The sequence below is a fragment of the Gorilla gorilla genome, chromosome 9 (assembly GCF_029281585.2).
Source record: "Gorilla gorilla gorilla isolate KB3781 chromosome 9, NHGRI_mGorGor1-v2.1_pri, whole genome shotgun sequence".
Lineage (NCBI taxonomy): Eukaryota > Metazoa > Chordata > Mammalia > Primates > Hominidae > Gorilla > Gorilla gorilla.
The window spans coordinates 11108369-11132358 of NC_073233.2; the positions used below are offsets into that span (position 1 = coordinate 11108369).

A 23990-nucleotide genomic window follows, 5' to 3' on the forward strand; every position below is an offset into this window, starting at 1 on the left:
ATATGTGTGTGTGTATATATCTATATGGTTGTATAGCTATATATACAGATATACATGCGTGCATGTGTGTGTGTGTGTACCTCACTGTTTATGGTCGTTCCCTCGAATAGTGTGTCCTCAGAGCTCCTCATGCTATCATTATATAAATGGATCTCTCCCCTTACCTTATAGCTCAAACAACACATTGTGATGGTTCCCAGGCTGGATTTAACATTTGTCTTATATATTCTTATTACTCCTGTTGCCAGTATCTATATATCCTAACATATTACATAGTAATCAGATTTTGAATGGTTGTTTTTTAATCTATGTATTTCAAAAATTATAACAATATATTGTTTGTTTCTACCACTGTAATATTGTTCAGCATCTGGCAATAGTAGACCCTCAGTAAATGAAAGAATGAATCAGTGGTGATTAAATTATATTTCAGAATAATAGAAAATAGTTCTAATTTAATCAAAAAGTAAAAAACACTTAATAATTTTATTAGGTATATTTAAAAATCAAATAGAACAGAATATATGACTTATTGTTTTACATATAATTTTGGAGGTTTGGTCTCATGAAGAAAGTGCTCATTTCAGCCATTATTATTCATACTTCCAAACCTTTAGTAACATTTTCATAATATTAAGATATTTCATTGTTCATTCCTTAAGAGTAGATTAGTAGTAATTCTATTAAATATAAAGAATAAATTTCCACCAAACTGCATCCCCTATGCAACCTTCTACTTAAAAAAAATGTGAGGTCACTGATATAAGGGATTATTGATTAAACACTATGTCTTGGAGTTGATAAGAAGGGAGTAGATTTTATTTCAGAAGTATTAGAGTCACAACACAGATTCCTTGGGAAAAAGGATTTTTTTAATGGCCCTATGGATCTGCTTGGTTTTCACACTATAAATAATAGAATTCATCACTGGTGGAATAAGCAAATACGCATTGGCCATAAGAGTGTGGGCATAAGGAGGCGCTCTTTTCCCAAACCTATGGACAAAGCACAAACTAATGAGAGGGATATAGAAAATGGCAACAGCACCTCTGTAGGAGATACAAGTGCTAAAGACCTTATGCCGCTCCTCTGGGGAAGCAATGCTTAGGACGGTCTTAATAATCAGGATATAGGAGAGAAGAATAAAGATGGAGTCCACTCCTGCAGTAACTATGAGGGCAGTGAGTCCTAAAACACTGTTGATCTTATTGTCAGAACATGACAGCTGGATGATATCAGGATGGAAACAGTAGGAATGATGGAGCACATGACTTTGGCAGAAGGACAGATGTTTAAGAAGTAGGGCCAGAGGCAATAGGATCACGGTCCCCCTGACAAGGATGGCAAACCATACTTTGACGATCCTGGAATCAGTCAAGATGGTAGTATACCTCAGGGGGTTACAAATGGCAATGAAGCGATCAAAGGCCATTGCCAGAAGCACTGAGGACTCCATGACAGTAAAAAGTTGAATGAAGAACGTCTGGGCAACACAGGCGTGGAAACTGATCTGTCTTGCATTGAACCAGAATATGCCCAGCATAGTGACTAGTGTCGAAACACACAAGCCCAGGTCAGTGGTTGAGAGCATAGAGAGGAAATAATACATAGGTTCGTGGAGACTGGACTCAGTGATGATGACAAATAGAATGACACCATTTCCAGAAAGAGCAGTTACGCAGAGACAGCAGAAGGGGTTGGAGATCCAGGCATGAGCAACTTCTAGTCCTGGAACTCCAGTCAGGAAAAAGATCAGAGAAGAGGAAGTGATGTTAAGAAAAGATGACATGATTACTATGGAAGAATAATTCTGTTGCAATAAATGTCCTAGAATGAGAAATGATAAAACCATTCATCAGTTTTGTTATGATTTCTACTAACTGTAGTCAGATAAATCAAATTGGAGATTATTTTTAGGATTTTAACGTCTCCTTTCTACTTCCCAGTTTTGATATTTTTTTCCCTGCTGAGTTGAACTTCCTCTTCATGATTCTTGTTTCCTGATTCACAATACAGAATAGCACCTCTTTTTTTCAAAACCCAGAGGTGGCCAGGCACAGTGGCTCACGCCTGTAATCCCAGCACTTTGGGAGGCCGAGGTGGGTGGATCACCTGAGGTCGGGAGTTTGAGACCAGCCTGACCAACATGGAGAAACCCCGTCTCTACTAAAAATACAAAATTAGCCTGGAGTGGTGGTGTATGCCTGTAATCCCAGCTACTTGGGAGGCTGAGGCAGGAGAATCGCTTGAACCCGGGAGGCGGAGGTTGTGGTGAGCCGAGATCACGCCTTTGCACTCCAGCCTGGGCAACAAGAGTGAAACTCTGTCTGAAACAAAACAAAACAAACACAAAAACAAAAAAACCCAGGGGTACTTTTGGTCCCCTTTCACTTTTACCCTAGTCAGTTTCTCCGTTCCTTTGTACTGTCCACACAAAGAGATCCAAAGTAATTTGAAAATACCGTAAGTTAATTGGGGAATTCAAAGTGGTATTCATTTTTAAAAGTAAAATTTATTATTTAAGAAAAATATACATGTATGTGAATATTTGTTTAAAAACTCTACTGCATGGTGCAATCATGGCTCACTCTTTCTCAAACTCCTCTTGTCTCAGTTTCCTGAGTGGCTAGGACTACAGGCTCTAGTCACCATGCCCCACTATTTTTCGTTCATTTGCTTTCTGTGGAGACTCAAACTCTTGGCCTCAAGTGATGCTCTTGCCTCAGCCTTTCAAGCAGTAGGACTACAGGTGTAAGCCATTAAGCCTGGCTGGGTTTTTTTTATAACAAGAATTCCACTGATGGCCCACAAGAAAAAAATTCAGCTCCTGCTTTGGTATCTGTCCAAGGAGCATTCATGTTTGCCACCTTTCCTTCTTACCTCTCTTGCTGCCTCCCTTCCTGTGTCTGCTTCTGCAATTTGCTTTCTTTGCAAAGAAAGAAAATCAAGACAAATGAAGACAGGAGAGCCGGGCAGTTCTGTGCAGATGTGGGCATTAGAGGCTAGCCTGAGGAGGCAGGAGGACATGAAGCACCTTATTTTGCTTCTCATTCATAATGTGGTTTTGCAGATTCTTACTGGTTAAGACTGCCACCTTGAGAAAATATCTCATCAACCAGAAAAGTGAAGTTCTATCAGCTTAAGGGGTGTTTTCATCTGATGTTTAAATTTGTCCATCTACAGGGCCTTGTGATAAAGAAAAAAACTTCCAGATTTTATGAGCAGTTCTTGTCTCAGTAGTCAGAATTCTGCCACTAGGATTGTTTTGAAGCAGTAATACATGTAAAAAAGAATTTGGCTTTTACCCCATCTAATTATGGAATTGTCAGGCTTTGGTCAATAATTACAGAAATAAATAGCCTTTTGTCCTGGGAATAAGTTATAATCAGTATTCATCTCTTCATTTTTTGTCACTTTTTTTTCTAATTATGTCATTTGAATTTTTGAAAGCGTTCCTTCTATAAAATTAAACTAACCTGCCTTAAGAAAAAAAAAACCTCTATTATCATGGAACTTTATCATACATTAAGTATATGTAGCCTTTTAAGAAAATAATTTTATATAAAGAAATAATTCTATACAAGTCAAAATAGCCCATTTGCTATTTCTTGGTCAATGGATTTAACCCGTACCTTGCTAGAGTTGTTTCTAGTCTAGGTTTACACTTCTGATCTTGATTCCTGATTTGCTTATCTGTTGTCGCTATAGCTGAGTTGATATATAACTGTTGAAGAAAATTATCTGTCACACCACCTTTAGCAATTAGTCTTTTAAAAGCCAACTGTATTAAGCTTCAGGGATAGGAGTGAACTAGATACGCAGAGGCCTGATACAAGACACTTCCCTTTCTAGCCTAATATTGTTGCAATTATTGCCACCCTTTGCTTACATACAAAACTCAGGACAGTAGGCTTTCAAAGTCTATCTTCATCAAGGTAAATAACACTTGAGCTTTTAACTCCACCAGGAAGTGGCATCTGAAATGAGTCTTATTGCCATGCAGGTGAGGTCCTAGGTGAGTTTTCTTCTCTTTCCTTTCTTCTTTTCCATGTTGACTTTATTCTTGTCATCTGGGACTCTTAGGTACTGGAAAATCTTGCTAAGACCCTCACTAAGCCAATCTGGTAGTGCTTTGAATATTAATGTTTTGTTCTTCTTGACCTCAAGAAGATGGGGCAATTTTCTCTAGACCTAGGCATTGGCTAGAATCCCACTGGTCATTCACGGACATTCAGAACTATGATGACTCCAACCACTTGATATGGAGAATATACTCATGCAGCTGTGTTATAGCCACACAATTTTACCTCCTTCACTAGTGAAATATTCTAGCTCCAAATCTTGCTTTATGATACCTCTTAGGACTGCATGTTGTATTGTTGACTACTTTTTTTTTTTTTTTATCTCTATCTACTATTGCTGTCCAGTCTCAGCTTTTACTCCTGCTCTTATAGGCCACTGAGAAGCTGGCATATTTTTCATCTAAGGCTGCTCAGTTTTGAATCAGCCACAAAATAGCCATATGTCTTTGGTCTTGCCATTTAATGTTAAAAGTAAGAAGGGTTGACTTAGATAATCTCCATTTTTTTATTCAATGTAATTGCAGTTAAAAATGTCACAACAATAAGCTTGTGGGCATTATTTAATATCCTAAATATATGAAATATTATGGCAAAGGTCTCATATAGAAAATTTCAGGTATTGATTATAGTGAGTATGGAATAGCCACTTTGCTGATTATGAAGTGATTCTTGTTCCATTAACTGCATATTTGACGGAAGAGTATATTAACTAAAATAAAATCAGTTTATCATTCAGTTTCCTGACACCATTCCAAAATTAATATAAAAAATAAAAATAAGATCCTTATTCATCAGATAATTTTAGAAGAACATTTTAACAGTTATACATATTAGAAGAATAAAGTTATAATAAAAAATAATGCACTTATGGCTAGAACCATCAATAGAAATTTAAACTCATTTAATTTAAATAAAATAAATGACCAAGAAAGTTAACATTAAAAAACGGTGGTCATAGGCAGAAAAGTCACAGCAGGAGGATTTACAAAGAAATATTTTGGGGCTGGGGGCGGTGGCTCATGCCTGTAATCCCAGCACTTTGGGAGGCCAAGGCAGGCGGATCACGAGGTCAGGAGTTTGAGACCAGCCTGGCCAACATAGTGAAACGTCATCTCTACTAAAAATACAAAACATTAGCTGGGCATGAGGGTGGGCACCTGTAATCCCAACTACTCAGGAGGCCGAGGCAGGAGAATCGCTTGAACCTGTGAAGCAGAGGTTGCAGTGAGCTGAGATTGCACCACTGCACTCCAGCCTGGGCAACAAGAGTGAGACTCTGTCAAAAAAAAAAGAAAAAAAAAGAAACTGTATTTTGGCTTTGGACATCTCCTCTAAGACAACCTGGAACATTGAGTTTAAATATCTTAATTCGTACCATTTTACAGTCATGTAAAGTCCTAGAATTTTATAACTGGAAAGTACCTTAGAGACATTTTAGTCCCTTCCACAGAATGACATTAATTTTATTACATGGTATTCCAGTGGCCTAAAAGCATTGATTTTATTGGTCTTGTTCTTGCCAAGGTGTATTGAAAGGACAATATTAGCTTTTGTTGCAATTGCTTTTGGCGTTTTCATCATGAAGTCTTTGCTTATGCCTGTCCTGAATAGTATTGCCTAGGTTTTCTTCTAGGGATTTTATGGCTTTGGGTTTTATATTTAAGTCTTTAATTCATCCCGAGTTAATTTTTGTATAAGGTGTAAGGAAAGGGTCCAGTTTCAGTTTTCTGCATATGGCTAGCCAGTTTTCCCAGCACCATTTGTTGATTAGGAGATCCTTTTCCCATTGCTTGTTTTTGTCAGTTTTGTGAAAGAGCAAATAGATGTAGATGTGTGGTGTTATTTCTGAGGTCTCAAAGATCTAGATCCAGCAATACCATTTGACCCAGCAATCCCATGACTGGGTATATACCTAAAGGAATATAAATCATTCTACTATAAAGACACATGCACATGTATGTTTATTGCAGCACTGTTTACAATAGCAAAGTCATGTAACCAACCCAAATGCCCATCAATGATATACTGGGTAAAGAAAATATGGTACATATACCATGCATACTATGCAGTCAATAAAAGGAATGAGATCATGTCCTTTGCAGGGACATGGATGAAGCTGGAAGCCATCATCCTCAGCAAACTACTACAGGAACAGAAAACCAAACACCACATGTTCTCGCTCATAAGTGGGAGTTGAACAATGAGAACACATGGACACAGGGAGGGGAACAACACACATGAGGCCTGTTGGGTGTGGGTGGGGGAGGGTAGGGAACTTAGAGGATAGGTCAATAGGTGCAGCAAACCACCATAGCACACGTATTCCTATGTGACAAACCGGCACATTCTGCACATGTATCCTGGAACTTAAAGTAAAATAAAAATTAAAACAACAACAACAACAAACCAAAAACAACAAGAAAAAGAAAGTACAATAATGGGTGCATAAAGAAAAAAGGGACGCTTGGAAGTTACAAAATGTATAATCAGCCAGAAAAAGAGAAGGCTAAGAACAAACATATGGCTATGTTCAAATGGTTGAATGTTGCTTTACTGGAAAGTAATTACATTTGATCTGTGCGCCATACAGAGGACAAACCTAGAGCCAGCAAGAGGGAGACTGTGAGATAGTACTTCTAAGAAACCCTGCTCTAACGCACAGCATGAGCCAGAAATGGAGCAGTGGTGAGTTTCCAATGCTATGTGACAAAACAGTCACTTTAATCCAAGCACAAATACTGAAAATCAGACAGATACATTCAGTAACTCAGCAAATATGTACTGTACATCTACTGTGGACAAGACATAGGAAATTAAATGTTAATCACAACAAAGTCCCTGATCTCATCATGAGTAGTTGACTAGAGGACAAAGACAAGTATAGTGGAATTATAGTGTGGATAGTAAATTTGGAATGCTATGACAGCACATAAAGAGGGAAACAAGCTCCTTTTGGGGAATAAGGAATGGTTTCCAGCAAATAATGGTGTCTAGACTGAGACCTAAGTTCCAAGTATAGTTGGAAAAACGTGGGCATGAGGGGAGGGGTATGATGGTTAATTTCATGTGTCAACTTGACTGGGTCGCCGGATGCCTAGATATATGATTAAACATTATTTCTGGGTATGTCTGGGAAGGTTTTTCCAGAAGAGATTAGCATTTGAATTGGTGGACTGAATAAAGCAGATGGCCTTCCTCAATTTTTATATACATATATGAAATTCAGTTGGTTCTCTTTTCTTGGAGAATCTTGAGTAATATAGTTTGAAAGAAGAGGAGGTGTTTGATATTTAATAGTAACAAAAACTTTGGAACCAAAGGGCTAACTTAGAATATTGCCGATGCTCTTTATTCATTGGTAAATTGGAGATGATAATAGTTATAACTACTTTGCAAGGTAGTTGAAACCTACCATTGATAGAATCCTACAATGTGTCAGGCCTGGTACTATGTGGTTTATGTGAATTATTTCATTAAATTTAAAATTCATATACTTATAAGATTACAGGGTATTAGCCATGCAAGATAAACAATTAGAGAGGTTAAATAATTTGCACTCTTTCATCTATTGAAAAAGCTGGATTTTTATTCCATCCGTGTAAATTTAAAATTTGTTAAAAGCTCCATTATGCTACACATCAATGCTTTTCTATGGTGGTGAAAATTAGTGGAATAATTAATTTTTATTAATAATTTTAATAAAAAATAAACTATAGTGTTACACATGTATGTGAATTATTAAAAAGGCAAGTGTTTATGTGATTTTCTTTTCCCTCAACAGCTGTATACTGTCACTGTCCCCTGGCTCTTCATAGTCATATAAATGCACAGGCATCAGGTTTTCAGACACTTGATACTTGATAGGCTTATTTTTCTCTTCCTGATGTTTGTTACTCTATTTAAAACTCATTTTCTTGTCAATATTCAGGAGAATTGAAAAGCAATTATTTCCTTATGTGCTAAATTATGAAGACTATTGGTAAAATTGATTAGTTTCTATTATATAACAGGGGCTGTTAGTATTAAGGATTTGAGCTATGGATATTTAGATTAGCTTTGCTCATTTTCATAGACACTGCTGACATATGTAACCTAAGTTAACTGACATGTCCATCTTTTCCTTATCAGCCTGGCATGAATGTCCTAATCTCTTTAGGGAAATTAATGTCTATTATTACAAATGATACAATACCATTCCCACTACTAGAGAAATAATTAAAAACTTAAACCCTATTAATGATAAATCACTGTAATATTTGGACAAATTACTTCTTTTTGAGACTCAACACTGCACTTCCAGGCATATGACCCCAGATTTCCCGTATTCTTTGATTCTGCTTAAATAATCACATTATTTTAACAACAGAATTATACGTTAATGAGTCAAATTCAGTTTTTGGACTATTCGGGTTTGTTTGTTTGTTGAAACAGGGTCTCACAGTATCATCTAGGCTGGAGTGTATTGGCACGATCATAGCTCACTGCAGCCTTGACCTCCTGGGCTCAAGTGATACTACCGCCTCAACCTCCTGAGCAGGTAGGATCACAGACTCACTCTACCTTACCACCTAATTTGTTTTTGTATTTTTTTTAGAGATAATGTGTTGCCCAGGCTGGTCTGAAACTCCTGGACTCAAGTGATCCTCCTGCCTTGGCCTCCAAAATGCTGGGATTAAAAGTGTGAGCCACCATGCCTAGCAGGACTATTCTTACTCCCCATGTCTATTTCTACTCTTCAGGGATACTATAATTTAAATATTTTATCTAAGAAATCTCAACTAGGTTTCACACTGACCGTATTTCCTTGATTTTTTTCCAGAATTTTATTGTTTATGGACATTTTCAGAATGAAGGTTCAGCACATTAGAAAGAATCTCTAGTTTTTTAAAAAATTTAAGCTGCCTTAAATAATAAAATACTAGGACATTTCCTATTGTAAATTCTTAATTCAAAGGCAATTCAACAGCATTTTGTGTTTTTATGTCTGCTACAATTTTCTCTTAGAAATATTTTCTCTTTTAAAGACAATTCTCTTCCTGCAAAATGAGTCAACATAAATCGTCTAACGTTAATGCATGACCATTGTCTCTTGGATGCCCCTGTACTTACATTCAGTGAAGAGGATGAGGAAGAGGCAGGGCTCTGAGGTCCAATTCAGCTCCCAGAATAGAGGATATTTATGAGGAACTCAGCCCTATGAGGATCATTTACCTCGCCCCACAAAAAAACTTATTCCTAAGGGATCTTTCTGATAAATTGTATTTGCTTGTTTTGCCTTTGTGCTTTGGAGTCATTCTGCATGCCCAAATCTACTTATTCTCCGGTGTGGTTTCTTTTCTTCTTTAAAAAATTTTATTAGATTTATTAAGGGACAATTGCTAAAAATTATATATATCTGCAGTGTAGAGTGTGATGTTTTGATATACATATACATTGTGAAATGATTATCATAATCGAGGTTATTAACCTATCTATGACCTTCCATAATTACCTCTTTTTCTTTATATTTTGTGATAAGAAGATTTAATATGCAGTCTCTTATCAAAGACAGTATGCAATACAATATAATTAATATAGTCTCCATGCTATACATCAGATCTCCAGAACTTATTATACATAGTTTCATGTATTGCAATTACTGAAATGTTTCTTTTTTGACTTGCTATGATTTATTAAAATTCGATGTTATGAAAATTATAAATGTTGACTAATATAAAAAGTGTACACATATAGTTTTCTTACCTCCTTTGGGAAGGAAACCACTGAAGCCACCTGATATTTTTGGTTTCACACCCGGTTATTCCACCAAAATAAATATTTTTCTTCCCCACAGACAAAGATCAAAATGAATATATTTTAGATTTGGAATAATAAACAACAAAGAAATATATGGTTGCATTTGTAGCTCAGAGGCTTCCCAGACTGGCTGAGTATCAGGTATACTTTGGAAATCTTACTATAAATACAAATTCTCAGGCCTCATCCCAGAACTAGTAAAACAAAATATTCAGATGCTAGGGCCCAGAATCCTGCATTTTAATAGACTTTGTTAGATAAGTTTTAGGTTCACAGCAAAATTTAGCAGAAAGTACAGAATTCCCATATATGCCTCCCAGCGCCACATGCACAGCCTACCCCTCCATAATATCTCCCAGTGGAGTGGTACATTTGTACGTTCGTCACTATCTATGAGGCAACATTGACAAGAAATTATCACCACTAATCCAGTTTAAATTATGGTTTAGTGTTGGTGTTGTATGTTCTATGGATTTGATACATGTGTAATGATACATACCTTCCATTGTAGTATCATGCAGCATAGTTCCATTGCCCTAAAAAGTCCTCTGTGCTCTGTGTATTCTCCTATATCTCCCTCCCCACTCCTGGAAACCATTGATTTTTATAATATCTCCAAAGTTTTGCCTTTTCCAGGATGTCATATAGTTGGAGTTATACAGTATACAGTCTTTTCAAAATTTTTTTCCACCTAGTAGTAAGTATTTAAGTTTCTTTAATGTCTTTTCATGGCTTGATAGCTAATTTTAATGCCGAATAATATTCCCTGGTAGAGATGTATCAGGAATCCAAATTTTTAACAAGATCCTCAAGCAAAAATTATGTGTTTGGCCTTGTACTATAGTTGTTTTGTATTCAGACTATGGATTAACCTTTGGAAAACACTTCATAGACAAGTGATGCCATTATCAAAACTTGAATGTCAATTAAAATTTTCATAGTCAATCTTATGTTCCCATTGACTTGCATTATTATTTCAAGTATTTTCTCACATTATTAATTCTCACTTTTAGTGATTTCTATCATTTTAGTGTTCTTTCTTCCTATTTCTATGTCAAGTAGTTTTTGATTTTATACCATGGTTGCAGTAAAGTAGAATTACTGGTTAAAGTTCTTGTAATAGGAATTATCCAATATTTGTGTTCTTTATTGAGATTTCTTGAAAGAAGGTAAATCTATATAGTAAATATTTTTAAAATTATATCTTTGCAAATTATATTCCTCACTAGGCATTAAGTATTCTTAAGGCAAGAAGCTAGTCTTGTTCATGTTTGTATTCTCAATATCCATCTCACTACTTGATTTACAGTAGACTCTAAATACATGTTGTTGTTAAAGATGAATAAGAATATAAATTGGGGCTGGGCATGGTGGCTCACGACTGTAATCCCAGTACTTTGGGAGGCTGGTGGGTGGATCACGAGGTCAGGAGTTTGAGACCAGCCTGGCCAACAAGGCGAAACCCCGTCTCTGCTAAAAATACAGAAATTGGCCAGGCGTGGTGGTGGGCACCTGTAATCCCAGTTACTCGGGAGGCAGAGGCAGGAGAATCGCTTGAACCAGAGAGGTGGAGGTTGCAGTGAGCTGAGATTGTGCCATTGCACTCCAGCCTGGGCAACAAGAGTAAGTCTCTGTCTCACACACACACACACACACACACACACACACACACAAAGGCTATACATTGGAATAATGTTCTTGGTCTCAGTTCTTAAGGCCACAAAACTTTGAGCTGGATGTTTAGTGTTGTAAAATGTGACACATTTTATCCTTATTTGTAAAAAATGAATGTTTGAAGTAGAGTATGGTGAACCAGACTGCCAAATCCCAGGTCATTGATCCTGGCAATAAGCTAGAGTAATTGTGGTAGGGTTCTTAGTAACTGGTTGATGCAAGTGGACCCTGAGGAAGTAATCCTTAGATATAGCATTCCACAGCATTTCTATGTCTAAACGAAGTAGCAGTCAGAATGAGCTTACCAAATAGATATGACAGAGGTATAGAGAATTAGCCAGTAGGGTTTGAAACCACAGAGGGCTAATACCTGGGAAAGTGTTGAACAGAAAATATGAAGGGACAGTGAGATCCATAGGAATTCTGGGTAATGAGCAAGTTTCTTTAGTTGGTTTTATGCAGTATTTAAATAACAGGAAAAGTGTCCTTAAGAAACTCTGTTACTATCTGAAATACAAAGGATAAAATTTGTTTTAAATTTTATTTTTCCATATCTATGTATATAAATATAAAAAGAAAGGATAAAAATCAAAACTGTGCAATGGTTACCTCTATGGAGAAATCAGAAAGAGAGTGGGTTTGGGGAAATATAGCAAGGTAGATGTTGGCCTTTTCTAAAATATATTTTATTAATGAGAACTTTTTTTGTATATTAATATTTCATTAAAAACCTTTTAAAGAGGTCTTTATGTTTTATGGAAAACAGAAGGAGGAAAAAAGTAAGATTGGAGACCTAGAGAACTCTAAGGAAACTGATTTAGGTAAAGGATTTTGATGCCTAAACTGAGACCAAAAGTGAAGATAAGATATTTTGGTGTTAAAATAGGCAACATAAGAAAACCTCTGGCATACAGCAAAAACAGTACTGAGAGAGAGAGTTTTATAGCATTAAATGCCTGCGTCAAAAGAATAGAAAGATCACAAGTTAACCTAACATCATACATCAAGAAACTAGAAAAACAAGAACAAATGGAACCAAAGCTAGCAGGAGAAAATAAATTACAAAGATCTGAGCAGAACTAAATGGAATTAATACCAAAAGAACAATACAAACAATCAACAAAATGAAAAGGTGGTTCTTTGAAAAAATAAAAAAACTGATAGACAACTAGCTAGACTAACCAAAAAAAGAAGAGAGGAAATTCAAATAAGTACACTCAGAAATGAAAAAGGAGACATTACAATTGATATCATAGAAATACAAAAGATCATCACAAACTACTATGAGCAACTCTACACTCACAAACTAGAAATCCTAAAGGAAATGAATACATTCCTGGAAATATAACCTCCAAAGATTGAACCAGAAAGAAATAGAAAACCAAACAGACTAATATCGATTAGTAAGATTGAATCAGTAATAAAAAATCTTACAAATAAGAAAAATCCAGAACCAGATGGATTAACAGCCAAATTCTACCAGACATAGAAAGAAGAGTTGGTACCAATCCAACTAAAACTGTTCCAAAAAATCAAGGAGGGGGGAATTACCCCTAACTCATTTTATGCAGACTGTATCACCAATACCAAAGCCAGGCATGGACACACATGAAAATAAAACTACAGATAAATATCCCTGATGAATATAGATGCAAAAATTCTTAACAAAATACTAGCAAACTGAATCAAACAGCACATCCAAAAAAAAAAAAAAAACACAACAATGAAGCGGGTTTTATTCCACAGATTCAAGGATGTCGCAACGTAGGCAAATCAGTAAGTATGATTCACCACATAAGCAGACTTTTTTAAAAAAAACATACGATCACGGCAATAGTTGCAGAATAAGCAATTGATAAAATTCAGCATGAGTTCATGAAAAAAACCCGCAAGAAACTAGGCATAGAAGGAACATACCTGAAAATGATAAAAGCCACGTATGACAAACCTGCAGCCAACATCATCTTGAATGGGAAAAAGTTGAAAACATTTTCTCTAAGAACTGAAACAAGACAAGGATGCCTACTTTCACCACTTTTATTCAAAATAGTACTGGAAGTCCTAGTTAGAGCAATCAGGCAAGAGAAAAAATGAAATGCATCAAAATTGGAAAAGAGGAAATCAAATTATCTCTATTTGATGATGATATGATCATATACCTAGAAAATTCTAAAGACTCCACCAAAAGACTCCTAGATTTGATAAATACATTCAGTAAAGTTTCAGGATACAAAATCAACATACAAAAATCAGTAGCATTTCTAAATGACAGTAGCTATCTAGCTGAGAACCAAATTAAGAACTCAACCTCATTTATAATAGCTACAAAGAATATGTAGGAATTCATTTAATCGAGGAGGTGAAAGATCTCTTCAAGGAAAACTACAAAATGCTGAGGAAAAAAATATAGATGATACAAACAAATGGAAAAATATCCCATAATCATGGATCAAAAAATCAGGATTGTTAAAATGACCACACTGCCAAAGCAATCTGCAGATTCAATGTAATACCTAACAAATTACGAAAATCATTTTTTCCACAGAATTAAAAAAAAATCTAAAATTCTTATAAAAAAGGAGCCTGAATAGCCAAAAGAATCCTAAGCAAAAAGAACAAAGTTGTAGGCATCACATTACTTGACTTCAAATTGTACTACAAGGCTATAGTAAGCAAAAGAGCATAGTACTGGTATAGAAATAGACACATTGACCAATTAAACAGATTAGAGAACCCAGAAATAAAGCCACATATCTACAGCCGGCTGATCTGTGACAGTGTTGACAAAAACATACACTGGGGAAAGGACAGAAACCCTATTAAATAAATGGTGCTGGGAAAATTGGATTGCCAATATGCAGAATGAATCTGGACCCCTATCTCTCACCATATACAAAATTTAACTCAATATGGAATAAAGACTCAGATGTAAGACCTGAAGTTATAAAAACACTAGAAGAAAAGCTAGGAAAAACTTTTATGGATATTTGCCTTGGCAAGGAGTTCATGACTAGGACCTCAAAAGCAAATGCAGCAGAAACAAAAATAGATAAAGGGGACTTAATTAAACTATGAAGCTTCTGCCCAGCAAAAGAAATTAATCAACAGAGTGAACAGATAACTTGCAGAAGGGGAGAAAACATTTACCAATTGTGCATCTAACAAATGACTAATATTCAGAATCTACGAGGAATTCAAACATCTCAACAACAACCAATAACAAATAACTATTAAAACATGGGCAAAGGACATTAACAGACAGTTTTCTAAAGAAGACATACAAATGGCCAACAAGCTTATGAAAATTGCTCAACACCACTAATCATCAGAGAAGTGCAGATTAAAACCACAATGGATACCTATCAGAAGGGCTATTATTAAAATGTCAAAAAATAACAGATGTTTGTGAGGATGTGGAGAAAAGAGAACATTTACACACTGTTGGTGGGAATGTAAATTACCAGTACCTCTATGGAAAACTACATGGATATTTCTCAAGGAACTAAAAATTGAACTACTATTGGAGCTGGCAATTCCACTATTGAGTAGTTTCCCAAGGGAAAATAAATTATTCTATATTTTTAAAACCTGTATTCATGTGTCTATCACAGTACGCTTCACAATAGTAAAATATGGAATAACTGTAAGTGTCCAACAGTGGATGACTGGATAAAGAAAACATGGTGAGTGTATACCATGGAATCATACTCAGTCATAAAAAAGAATGAAGTGATGTTTTTTGCAGTAACATTGATGGGACTAGAGGACATTATCTTAAATGAAATAACTCACAAACAGAAAGTAAAATACTGCATGTTCTCACTTATAAGTAGGGGATAAATAATGTGCACATATGGCCATTTAGAGTGAAATAATAGACATTGGTAACTGGGAAGGGTAGGAGGGTGGAAGTGGGATATGGGAGGAGAAATGATTTAATGGGTGTAATGTACTCTATTTGGATGACGCCTATACTAAAAGCCCAGACTTCACCACTATGCAATATATCCATGTAACAAAACTTTGCCCCCTAAATCTATTTTTTTTTAAAGAATAGACAAGAAATACAGATTTATTGGATATGGGACCAAACGGGGACAACTTTCTGAGACCTAAAGTTCCATAATAGCCATTCAACTATGCAGTTTGGAAAGTTAGAACTATGATCAATTACCAGATAATATAGGCAGAAAAATTTTACTCAGTTGAAAGAGAAATTTCTTGTGTTACACATGTCAAGTATTGAATCAAGGGAGTTATCACTGGAATTGTTTAGATAGATTATTTGATAGGTTTTTCTGTATAGTTCAACAACTATCAATAAGTATCTACTATGTGAAAGGTGTTCTGCTGAGTATTACAGAGCCTTCAAATAAAATCAAGACTTTTTATTTAGGAAATGTACAGTCTTGTGAAAGCTATAATAATGTACACGCAGGTGTGCACACATGTAAAGGCAAAACTGATATGAGCAAAGCAATATGAAAGGAAAATTATGAGGAGAGAACAAATATCACTGGAGCAATCATAAAATATTTAATGAGGAAGATATTTAAAGACGAGCCTTGAAACCTAAGTAGAACTTCACAGTGAAGTGGATGTTAAAGTTGAAGTGGAGTCAACAGTAAAGTCCACCATGAAAAAACTGCATGCATTTGAAGAAGTCATAAGCAGACTGGCATTTTTAGACTGCAGAGTATGGGAAAAGAGAAAAAAGTGAATGAAACTTTAAAGAAAGTTTAAGCCTAAATTGTTGAGGAAATTACCATAGACAAGATTTGCTGCTTCATTTAGTTGGTGCATATGAAATAAAAATAAAATATATATTTATTTGTTTCTTTTTAAAATGTTCTTAGGGCTGGATATTTGGAATCTTAATTCAAAGTGAATCATGTGATTGTTGAGCAGAAACAGCATAGAAACATTAATTCAGTTAGTCATCTATTGGAACAAGGTAACTAAGATAGTGAGAATCTGAATTAGTATTTTGATGGTAGAAAAGAGATTGCTTAGCAATGATAATTACATTGTGGAGACATTTGAATTGGATGGCATTTAGTTTCACTCAACTCTAAAATTGCATGCATGGGTTTATAATTCCAATTTGTGGTAAATTTTCTAGACTTTGAAATAAGCCTTTATAGGAGTAGTACATGTTAAATATGAATTCCCTTGGAACATACAAATTTGAGCACAGCTTTCTGAATCTGCTTTGTTTTCACACTGTAGATGATGGGGGATTCATCACAGAGGGGATGAGCAAGTATACGTTAGCAATGAGGGTGGGCACATAGGGTGGGGCATGTTTTCCAAATCCGTGAACAAAGGACAGGCTGATCAAAGGGATGTAGAATATGCCAACAGCAGTGATATGAGAAATGCAGGTGCTGAAGGCCTTCTTCCTCTCCTCTGGGGATGCAATGCTGAGAACTGAGCGAATGATCAGCAGATAGGAGAGCAAGATAAAGATGGAGTCCACTCTGGCAGTAGAGATGATTGCACTTAATTGTAGTGCACTGTTGATCTTTGTGTCTGAACATGAGAGTTTCATCACATCAGGGTGGAAACAGTAGGAGTGGCAGAGCACGTGGCTGCGGCATAATGACAGTCACTTAAGAAGTAGGATTAGTGGTGTCAAAATGACAGTCCCCCTGGTAATGACTGCCAAACCAATCTGTGCTATTCTTGCATGAGTTAGAATGGTAGCATATCTTAAAGGGTTAGAAATGGCCACAAAATGATCAAAGGTCATAGCCAGGAGCACCGAAGATTCCATGAAAGTGAAGAGGTGAATGAAGAACATCTGTGATAAACAAGTGTTAAAGCTGATCTCCCGAGCATTGAGCCAGAATATTCCCAGCACTCTCACCAGTGTAGAGATGCATAAGCCAATGCCAGTGGTGGACAACATGGAGAGGAAATAGTACATGGGCTCATGGAGGGTTGGCTCAGTGAGGACGACAAAAAGGGTCAGGGTATTCCCAGAAAGGGCAGTTAAATAGAGGCAGCAGATGGGGATGGAGATCCAGACATGGGCCCATTCAAGTCCAGGGATCCCCGTCAAGAGGAAAGTAGGGGAAGTGGAATTATGGAAGACTGGCATTATGGCCTTTGGGAGCTGAATTCTCTTGTAGGATCTTGACTTCCTAAATTTGGAATTTTTAAATTATTTTAGTTGAAGTTTAATATATATTGAGTAAAGTGCATAAAACTTTAGAGTACAGCTCAAGGAAGTTTGACATCCATCTGTACCTGTGTAACCATGCCCAAGATCAACTAATTGAACATGGCCAGCATCCCAGAAGGCCTCTTAATGCCACATCCTCATCAGTGTCCTCTCGAATAGTAACCATTATTCTGACTTTTATTACCATAATTATTTCTTCCTATACTTGATTTTTATATAAATAGAATCATGTATTATATACTGTTTGTGTTTAGCTTCTTTCATTCATTATTTTGTCTGTGAGATTAATCCCTGAACTAAGACATTTAATTAATTTCAATTTAACTTCAATTTATTTAAATACATTTATTTGATGTTTACCACTTACTCTCTTGTACTCTCATCATTTTGATTAAATTTTTCATCCTTCAACTGGATTATGAGAATAAGGGGGTATTTTGGACTAATCCTTGTTTAGTGGAGTTGCTTGCTCATAATAGATATTCAGTATGCATTTGTCACTTGATTTTCCTTTATTTGCTCTTCCTGAAATATTCTATTTAACTGTGATTAGGCCTTGGTATAGAAAAATAATTGACTAATTGTGATTTCGAATCTTAGAGTTATTAACTTAGATACCAAATTTCATTTACTCCATTTAGTAAGCAGGAAAACATCTCTTTTCAGTAACTACATTTACCTAAGAATTCGCCCCAGGTAAAGCCCATTCATCTTGCCTCATTATATATGTTTAATAGGGGAGAGATGTTTCAGTTCCTATGAACCTGAAGCTTGATATTCTTCTTAGTTTGTAACACAAAATACTGCCCTGTTTATGATTATAAAACCTGCTTCTGTTGTGATAAAAATCACTGAGGCAAATAGTAAGCTTCTTTTGTAACATGAATGCCCTGGTCTTTAATCTGATCTTTGTTCTCTTATAGGATTACTCAGGTATATAATATTGTGTTAATGATAAGACCATTTCCATACTTTGCTCTAATTATTTTACATAGACTATTTCATTTGAGTCTTATGACAAACCTAAAAGAGAGATTTTTTTTTTTTTTACAGATGCATAAACTAAAGTTTGAAAGTTTGGATAAATTGCCAAAGTTCATAAAAACTGAAAGATATGATATTGGAAATCAATCACAGAAACAAAAAGATGCTAAAGCCTGGGCTATTAACAACTATACTACACTGTCTAATAATAATAATGATGATAATTATCATATACTTCTTCAGTTAATATTTATTTCTTAATAAATAGAGCAAATGTGGGACAGATATCTATATTTGAAGATTTCTGATTATTTAAAATGTGTATGGTTCAGACGTGAAACAATTTTATTTCAGGATTGTCCATGTATTATATGAAATGTAATTAGATTACTGAAACTTATTTTTTTGCAAATAGTAAATACTTAAGATAATATTGGATGCTATAAATCAAATTAATCCATTGTGGAAATGACATATTTATTATAGAATGAACGTATTAGTCAAAATATAATTTTAAGTTTTTATGATTTCTACTGTTTTTACAAACCATTCAAGTTTATTCTCATTAAGTGTGCCCGTTTTTACACAAGTTTTATCATCTAATTGACTAGTACTTACTTATAGCTGTAGATGGAAATTAGTTTGGCTATTTCTCCAAACATGTTGTCTATTTCTGCATACTTTCAACACAGGCATTCCATGGACAATGGATTTTATATATTCATTTTTCTACTTTAAAGCTTTTATCCTCTTCTCAGACTAATCTCCTGAATATTAGAGCCACATGTCTAATTCGTTGATTCTTCCACCTTAAATATCTCAAAGCAAGCTCAAACACAATATGATTGCATCTAAATTCAGTATTCTTCACAGAACCACAACTTGTATATCCTATTTTCACCACTTTAATTAATAGCTCTATGGTAGCTCTATAGATCTATAGATTTATAAATCTATGGTAGCTTCATATATGAAACTGCCTAATTCAGAAATCTGCATAGACTTTCACCTTTCATTGGTTGATCACTAATTTCTGTTTTTATTGGACTCTTTCTAGTTCATACGCCATGTCGCTATCAGTTTTTTCTAAGATGTAAAGTAGACTTGCATTTTAAAGTGATTTTAATCGGCACTATCTGAAAGAGTCTTTCCCAACTTTCTATTAAATTTTCATCACAAATAAAAAAAAAAGAAAAAAAACACAAGCAGCACTGATACTAAAACTGATGGATATTCTAAATCCAGAAAATTTGGGAATGATTAACTTCTCCGAACTGAGGAAAATGGAGATGGATGTGGATAGATATAAAGTCAAAATATCAGCCCACATTTAATACATCTCCATAGTCTATACTAAGGAATGTGGAGTCTGTACCAACATAAAAAGTTGGGAATGAGCCATTTATTTTTATAGGATGCTTAACTATAAAGTAACAAGGATTTTAGTCTTGTATCAGACATCTCATCTCAAGAAAAATAGCCAAAAATAATGGTATAGGGGTGGCACTGGTAGAGATACATTGAATTTTGAAATTAGTATTAGCCCATGTACAAAAGAGAGTGAAATAAAACAGCACATTATGGGAATTTAGGTTTACAATTTCCCCTCCGATTTTAAGCCTGCAAAGAAATATACAGTGTTGGTTGGATGTTGTCTGTAGGCTGCTAGAAACTGAAAATTATACCAGAAACTGCATTCCACATAATAATGCTTATTGGGATAGCAACCATGAGCAAGCCCCATACATAGCTTTTAAGAAAAAAAATAAAAACTGAAGATATCTTGTTTTGCACTAGAGAGTATATAAAGAAAAAAAATACTAGCATGAATCTTTAAAATATTTCATTAATAAAGGAACAACATCTGGAAAATCCAGAGCATGAGCATATATGAAGAAATGTAATAATGTCTGTAAACTATGTAGCATGTTGCCTATCACATCACAATGACTCAGTTATCAGTATCTCAAATGTAAAAACTTCTGCAGAACTAACAAGAAAACATCCTTAAGGTAATGTAGGTAATAGCATCATATAGCATTATGGAAAAACAAAGAACACATTGGAAAAATGTCAAAATAATAAAATACTAAAAAATAGAATTAAAGTGCACATTGAACATAATCAAAAACAGAGTCAAGGGACAGTAATTAACTTAGTTCAATTTGGAGAAAGCATTTGAAAAATTCTCTCATAATGCATAGAAAAAATACGGTGAAAATAAAATAATGAGAAAATTATATTTGGGAAGGGCACAAAATGAAAAGCCAACATACAAATAACTATAGTCTCAGGTACAGTAAACAAAAATAAATACAATAAAAATGACTGTTCCAAAGGAAAGACTCCAGTGTATTGAGGATGAAAGGGCTCATTGTATTCAAGGTAAAATCAGGAAGATAAGAACAAGCATAAAATATTTGACTTAAATAAGTTTTTTTTTTTTAAATTACAAGCTTTCAGGCAGAAAATATGGATTTCCTATAAAGAAATGGAAATTAAGCCGGTTTTACAAAAAAATTAAAATATTAAAAAAGTCCTTTATAAAACATGCCATTCATGACGCAGAAAGAATAAAATATGTGAAAACAGATGGAGATTGCACGTTGTTGGAGCTTGGAGTTGGTGCTGTAACTGGCTGATAAACTTGCAAGTGTAGGTAGTATGCTATGTGAGGGGCAAATTTTTCAGTAACATGACAAAGGTCTTTGGCCTAGTGAGTAGAGTTTGACAATAATCCTCACTGCAAGTATAATGTTAAAAAAATTACAAAAAAAAAAAAAACTAAGACACTGACGACTACAAAGCTTTGCTGAGAGATATTTTAAAAGATGTAAATAAGTGAAGAGACATCACATGTAAATGGATTAGAAGACTCAATAGCATAGACATGGCTGTTTTCCCTTAATGGATCTATAAATTTAATGTAATATCAACAAGTCTTTTTTTTTCTGTAAAAACTGACACTCATTCTACAATTTATATGGAAATGCAAAAGACTTACAATTTTGAAATAGAAGAAACAACCTGGATTGAAAACTTAACATTAAACCAATGCAATTAAGACACATAGCATGAGGACAGTCATACAGATTAATAGGACAAATTGGAGAGTCCAGATTTAAACACCTACATTATAGCCAATTGGTTTGTAATAAAGGTGTCAAGACAATTAAATGAGAGAAAGGATAGACTTTCCAATAAATGGTGCTAGAACAATTAAATATCACTATGAAAAAAAATAAATAACTTGGATTCTTAGCAAGCACTGTCCTAAAAAACTAGCTCAAAATGGATTACAGACCTAAATGTAAGAGCTAAAAATCAGAAACTTCTAGAAAAAACATCGGAGAAGATTTTATGACCTTGGGTTAGGCAAAACATTATTAGATACCATATTAAAAGTGTGAGCCATTAAATAAATGATCAATATCAGACTTCAAACAAAAAAAAGTACAATTTAAAAGTCACCATTAAGAAAATAAGAATAGAGAAAACAGACTGGGAGAAAATATTTGCATAAAAAACTCATATACAAAAAATGTAAAGAACTCAATAAAGAGACAAACAATCCAATTAAAAATGGGCAAAATATTTGAATACACATATCACCAAAACATATATAAAAATGACTAACAAGCCCACGAAAGATGAGAATTAGGAAAGTAAAATTAAAATTAAGAAATAAAAATTTAAACTGTTATAAAATACCTTTATCCACCCACTAGAATGGCTATAAATGAGAAACAGAAAAAAAGAGAAAGAAAAAAGGGAAAGGAAAGGAAGGAACGAACGAAGGAAAAAAAATACCAAGTGTTGATAAGCATGTGGAGAAATTGGACACATAATACATTGCTTGTGGACATGAAAAATGACACAGCCACTTTGAAAAACAGATTGACAGTTTCTTAAAAATTGAAACATAAACTTACCATATGATCCAGAAATTCTACTCCTTGGACTCTACCAAAGAGAAATGAAAGCATATGTACACACAATACGTGTATACAAATGTTCATAACAACATTATTCCCAATAGCCCAGAATTGAAACAATCCAAATATCCATCATTTGATTAACTGGTGAACAAATTGTGAAATATCCATAGGCTAAAAAGCTATTCGGCAAAAAGGAAAAAATTGCTAATAAGTGCTACAACATGGATGCACCTCAAATATGCTCAGTGAAAGAAGCCAGATGCAGAATATTACATATTGTATGATCAATTTTAATGAAACGACTGGAAAAGACAATATTTCAAAAAAAGAAAGTAGGGCAGTGTTTGTCTCTGAGACAGAATTAGAAGTACAGGAAGAGGCACAAGTGAACATTGAGTTACGTATAAAGGTAGACTTTTAAACCGGTATAAATAAAGTGAGCTATATAGAATAAAAGGAGTTAGGTAAGCTGATCATCCATTTGGAAAAAAAAAAAAACTAAAATAAAGCATACCACCACAATACATACCGAAATTATTTTCTGATGGTTAAATATGTAAATATCAAAAAGCCACATACAGGCCGGGCGCGGTGGCTCACGACTGTAATCCCAGCACTTTGGGAGGCCGAGGCGGGTGGATCACGAGGTCAGGAGATCGAGACCATCCTGGCTAACACGGTGAAACCCCGTCTCTACTAAAAATACTAAAAATTAGCCGGGCGTGGTGGCGGGCGCCTGTAGTCCCAGCTACTCGGGAGGCTGAGGCAGGAGAATGGCGTGAACCCAGGAGGCGGAGCTTGCAGTGAGCCGAGATCGCGCCACTGCACTCCAGCCTGGGCGACAGAGCGAGACTCCGTCTCAAAAAAAAAAAAAAAAAAAAAAAAAAGCCACATACAGTTTAGAATAAAATGCAGGTAAATATTTATATAATCCTGTAGTAGAAGAAAAATTTCTAAATATAAAACCAAAGATATAAACTGTAGAGGTAAACATTGATGTATTTGATTTGGTAAAATTCAAATAATTGTTTTATAGCAAAAACAACTTCCACAGATTTAAAAGGGTAATTATAAATTTGGAGAAATATTTGAAGCATATATAACATTCAATTGAATAATGTGTTTACTATACGACTTTTAAAAAATGACAAAAAATTGGCTGGGCATGATGGCTCACACCTGTAATCCCAGCACTTTGGGAGGGCGAGGCGGGCAGATCACCTGAGGTCATGAGTTCGAGACCAGCCTGACCAACACAGAGAAACCCCGTCTCTGCTAGAAATACAAAATTAGCTGGGCATGGTGGTGCATGCCTGTAATCACAGCTAC

General features: G+C 35.0%; 2 protein-coding genes, 1 non-coding gene and 1 pseudogene across 3 annotated transcripts in view; 2 read left to right on the forward strand and 2 right to left on the reverse strand.

The window, feature by feature from the left end:
• Positions 1–23990, forward strand: part of MMP26 (matrix metallopeptidase 26) — a 275769-nt gene that overhangs the window by 30469 nt on the left and 221310 nt on the right. The window lies entirely within an intron of this gene.
• On the reverse strand, positions 839–1789 carry LOC101144268 (olfactory receptor 51F2-like). Its single transcript, XM_004050527.5, has one exon. The coding sequence runs from the start codon at positions 1787–1789 to the stop codon at positions 839–841; it is 951 nt and encodes a 316-aa protein (XP_004050575.5).
• Positions 16709–17655, reverse strand: LOC101144625 (olfactory receptor 51F2-like; annotated as a pseudogene).
• LOC115933493 (small nucleolar RNA SNORA62/SNORA6 family) lies at positions 21322–21474 on the forward strand. Its single transcript, XR_004069321.1, has one exon. It is a non-coding gene; the product is annotated as a small nucleolar RNA SNORA62/SNORA6 family (small nucleolar RNA).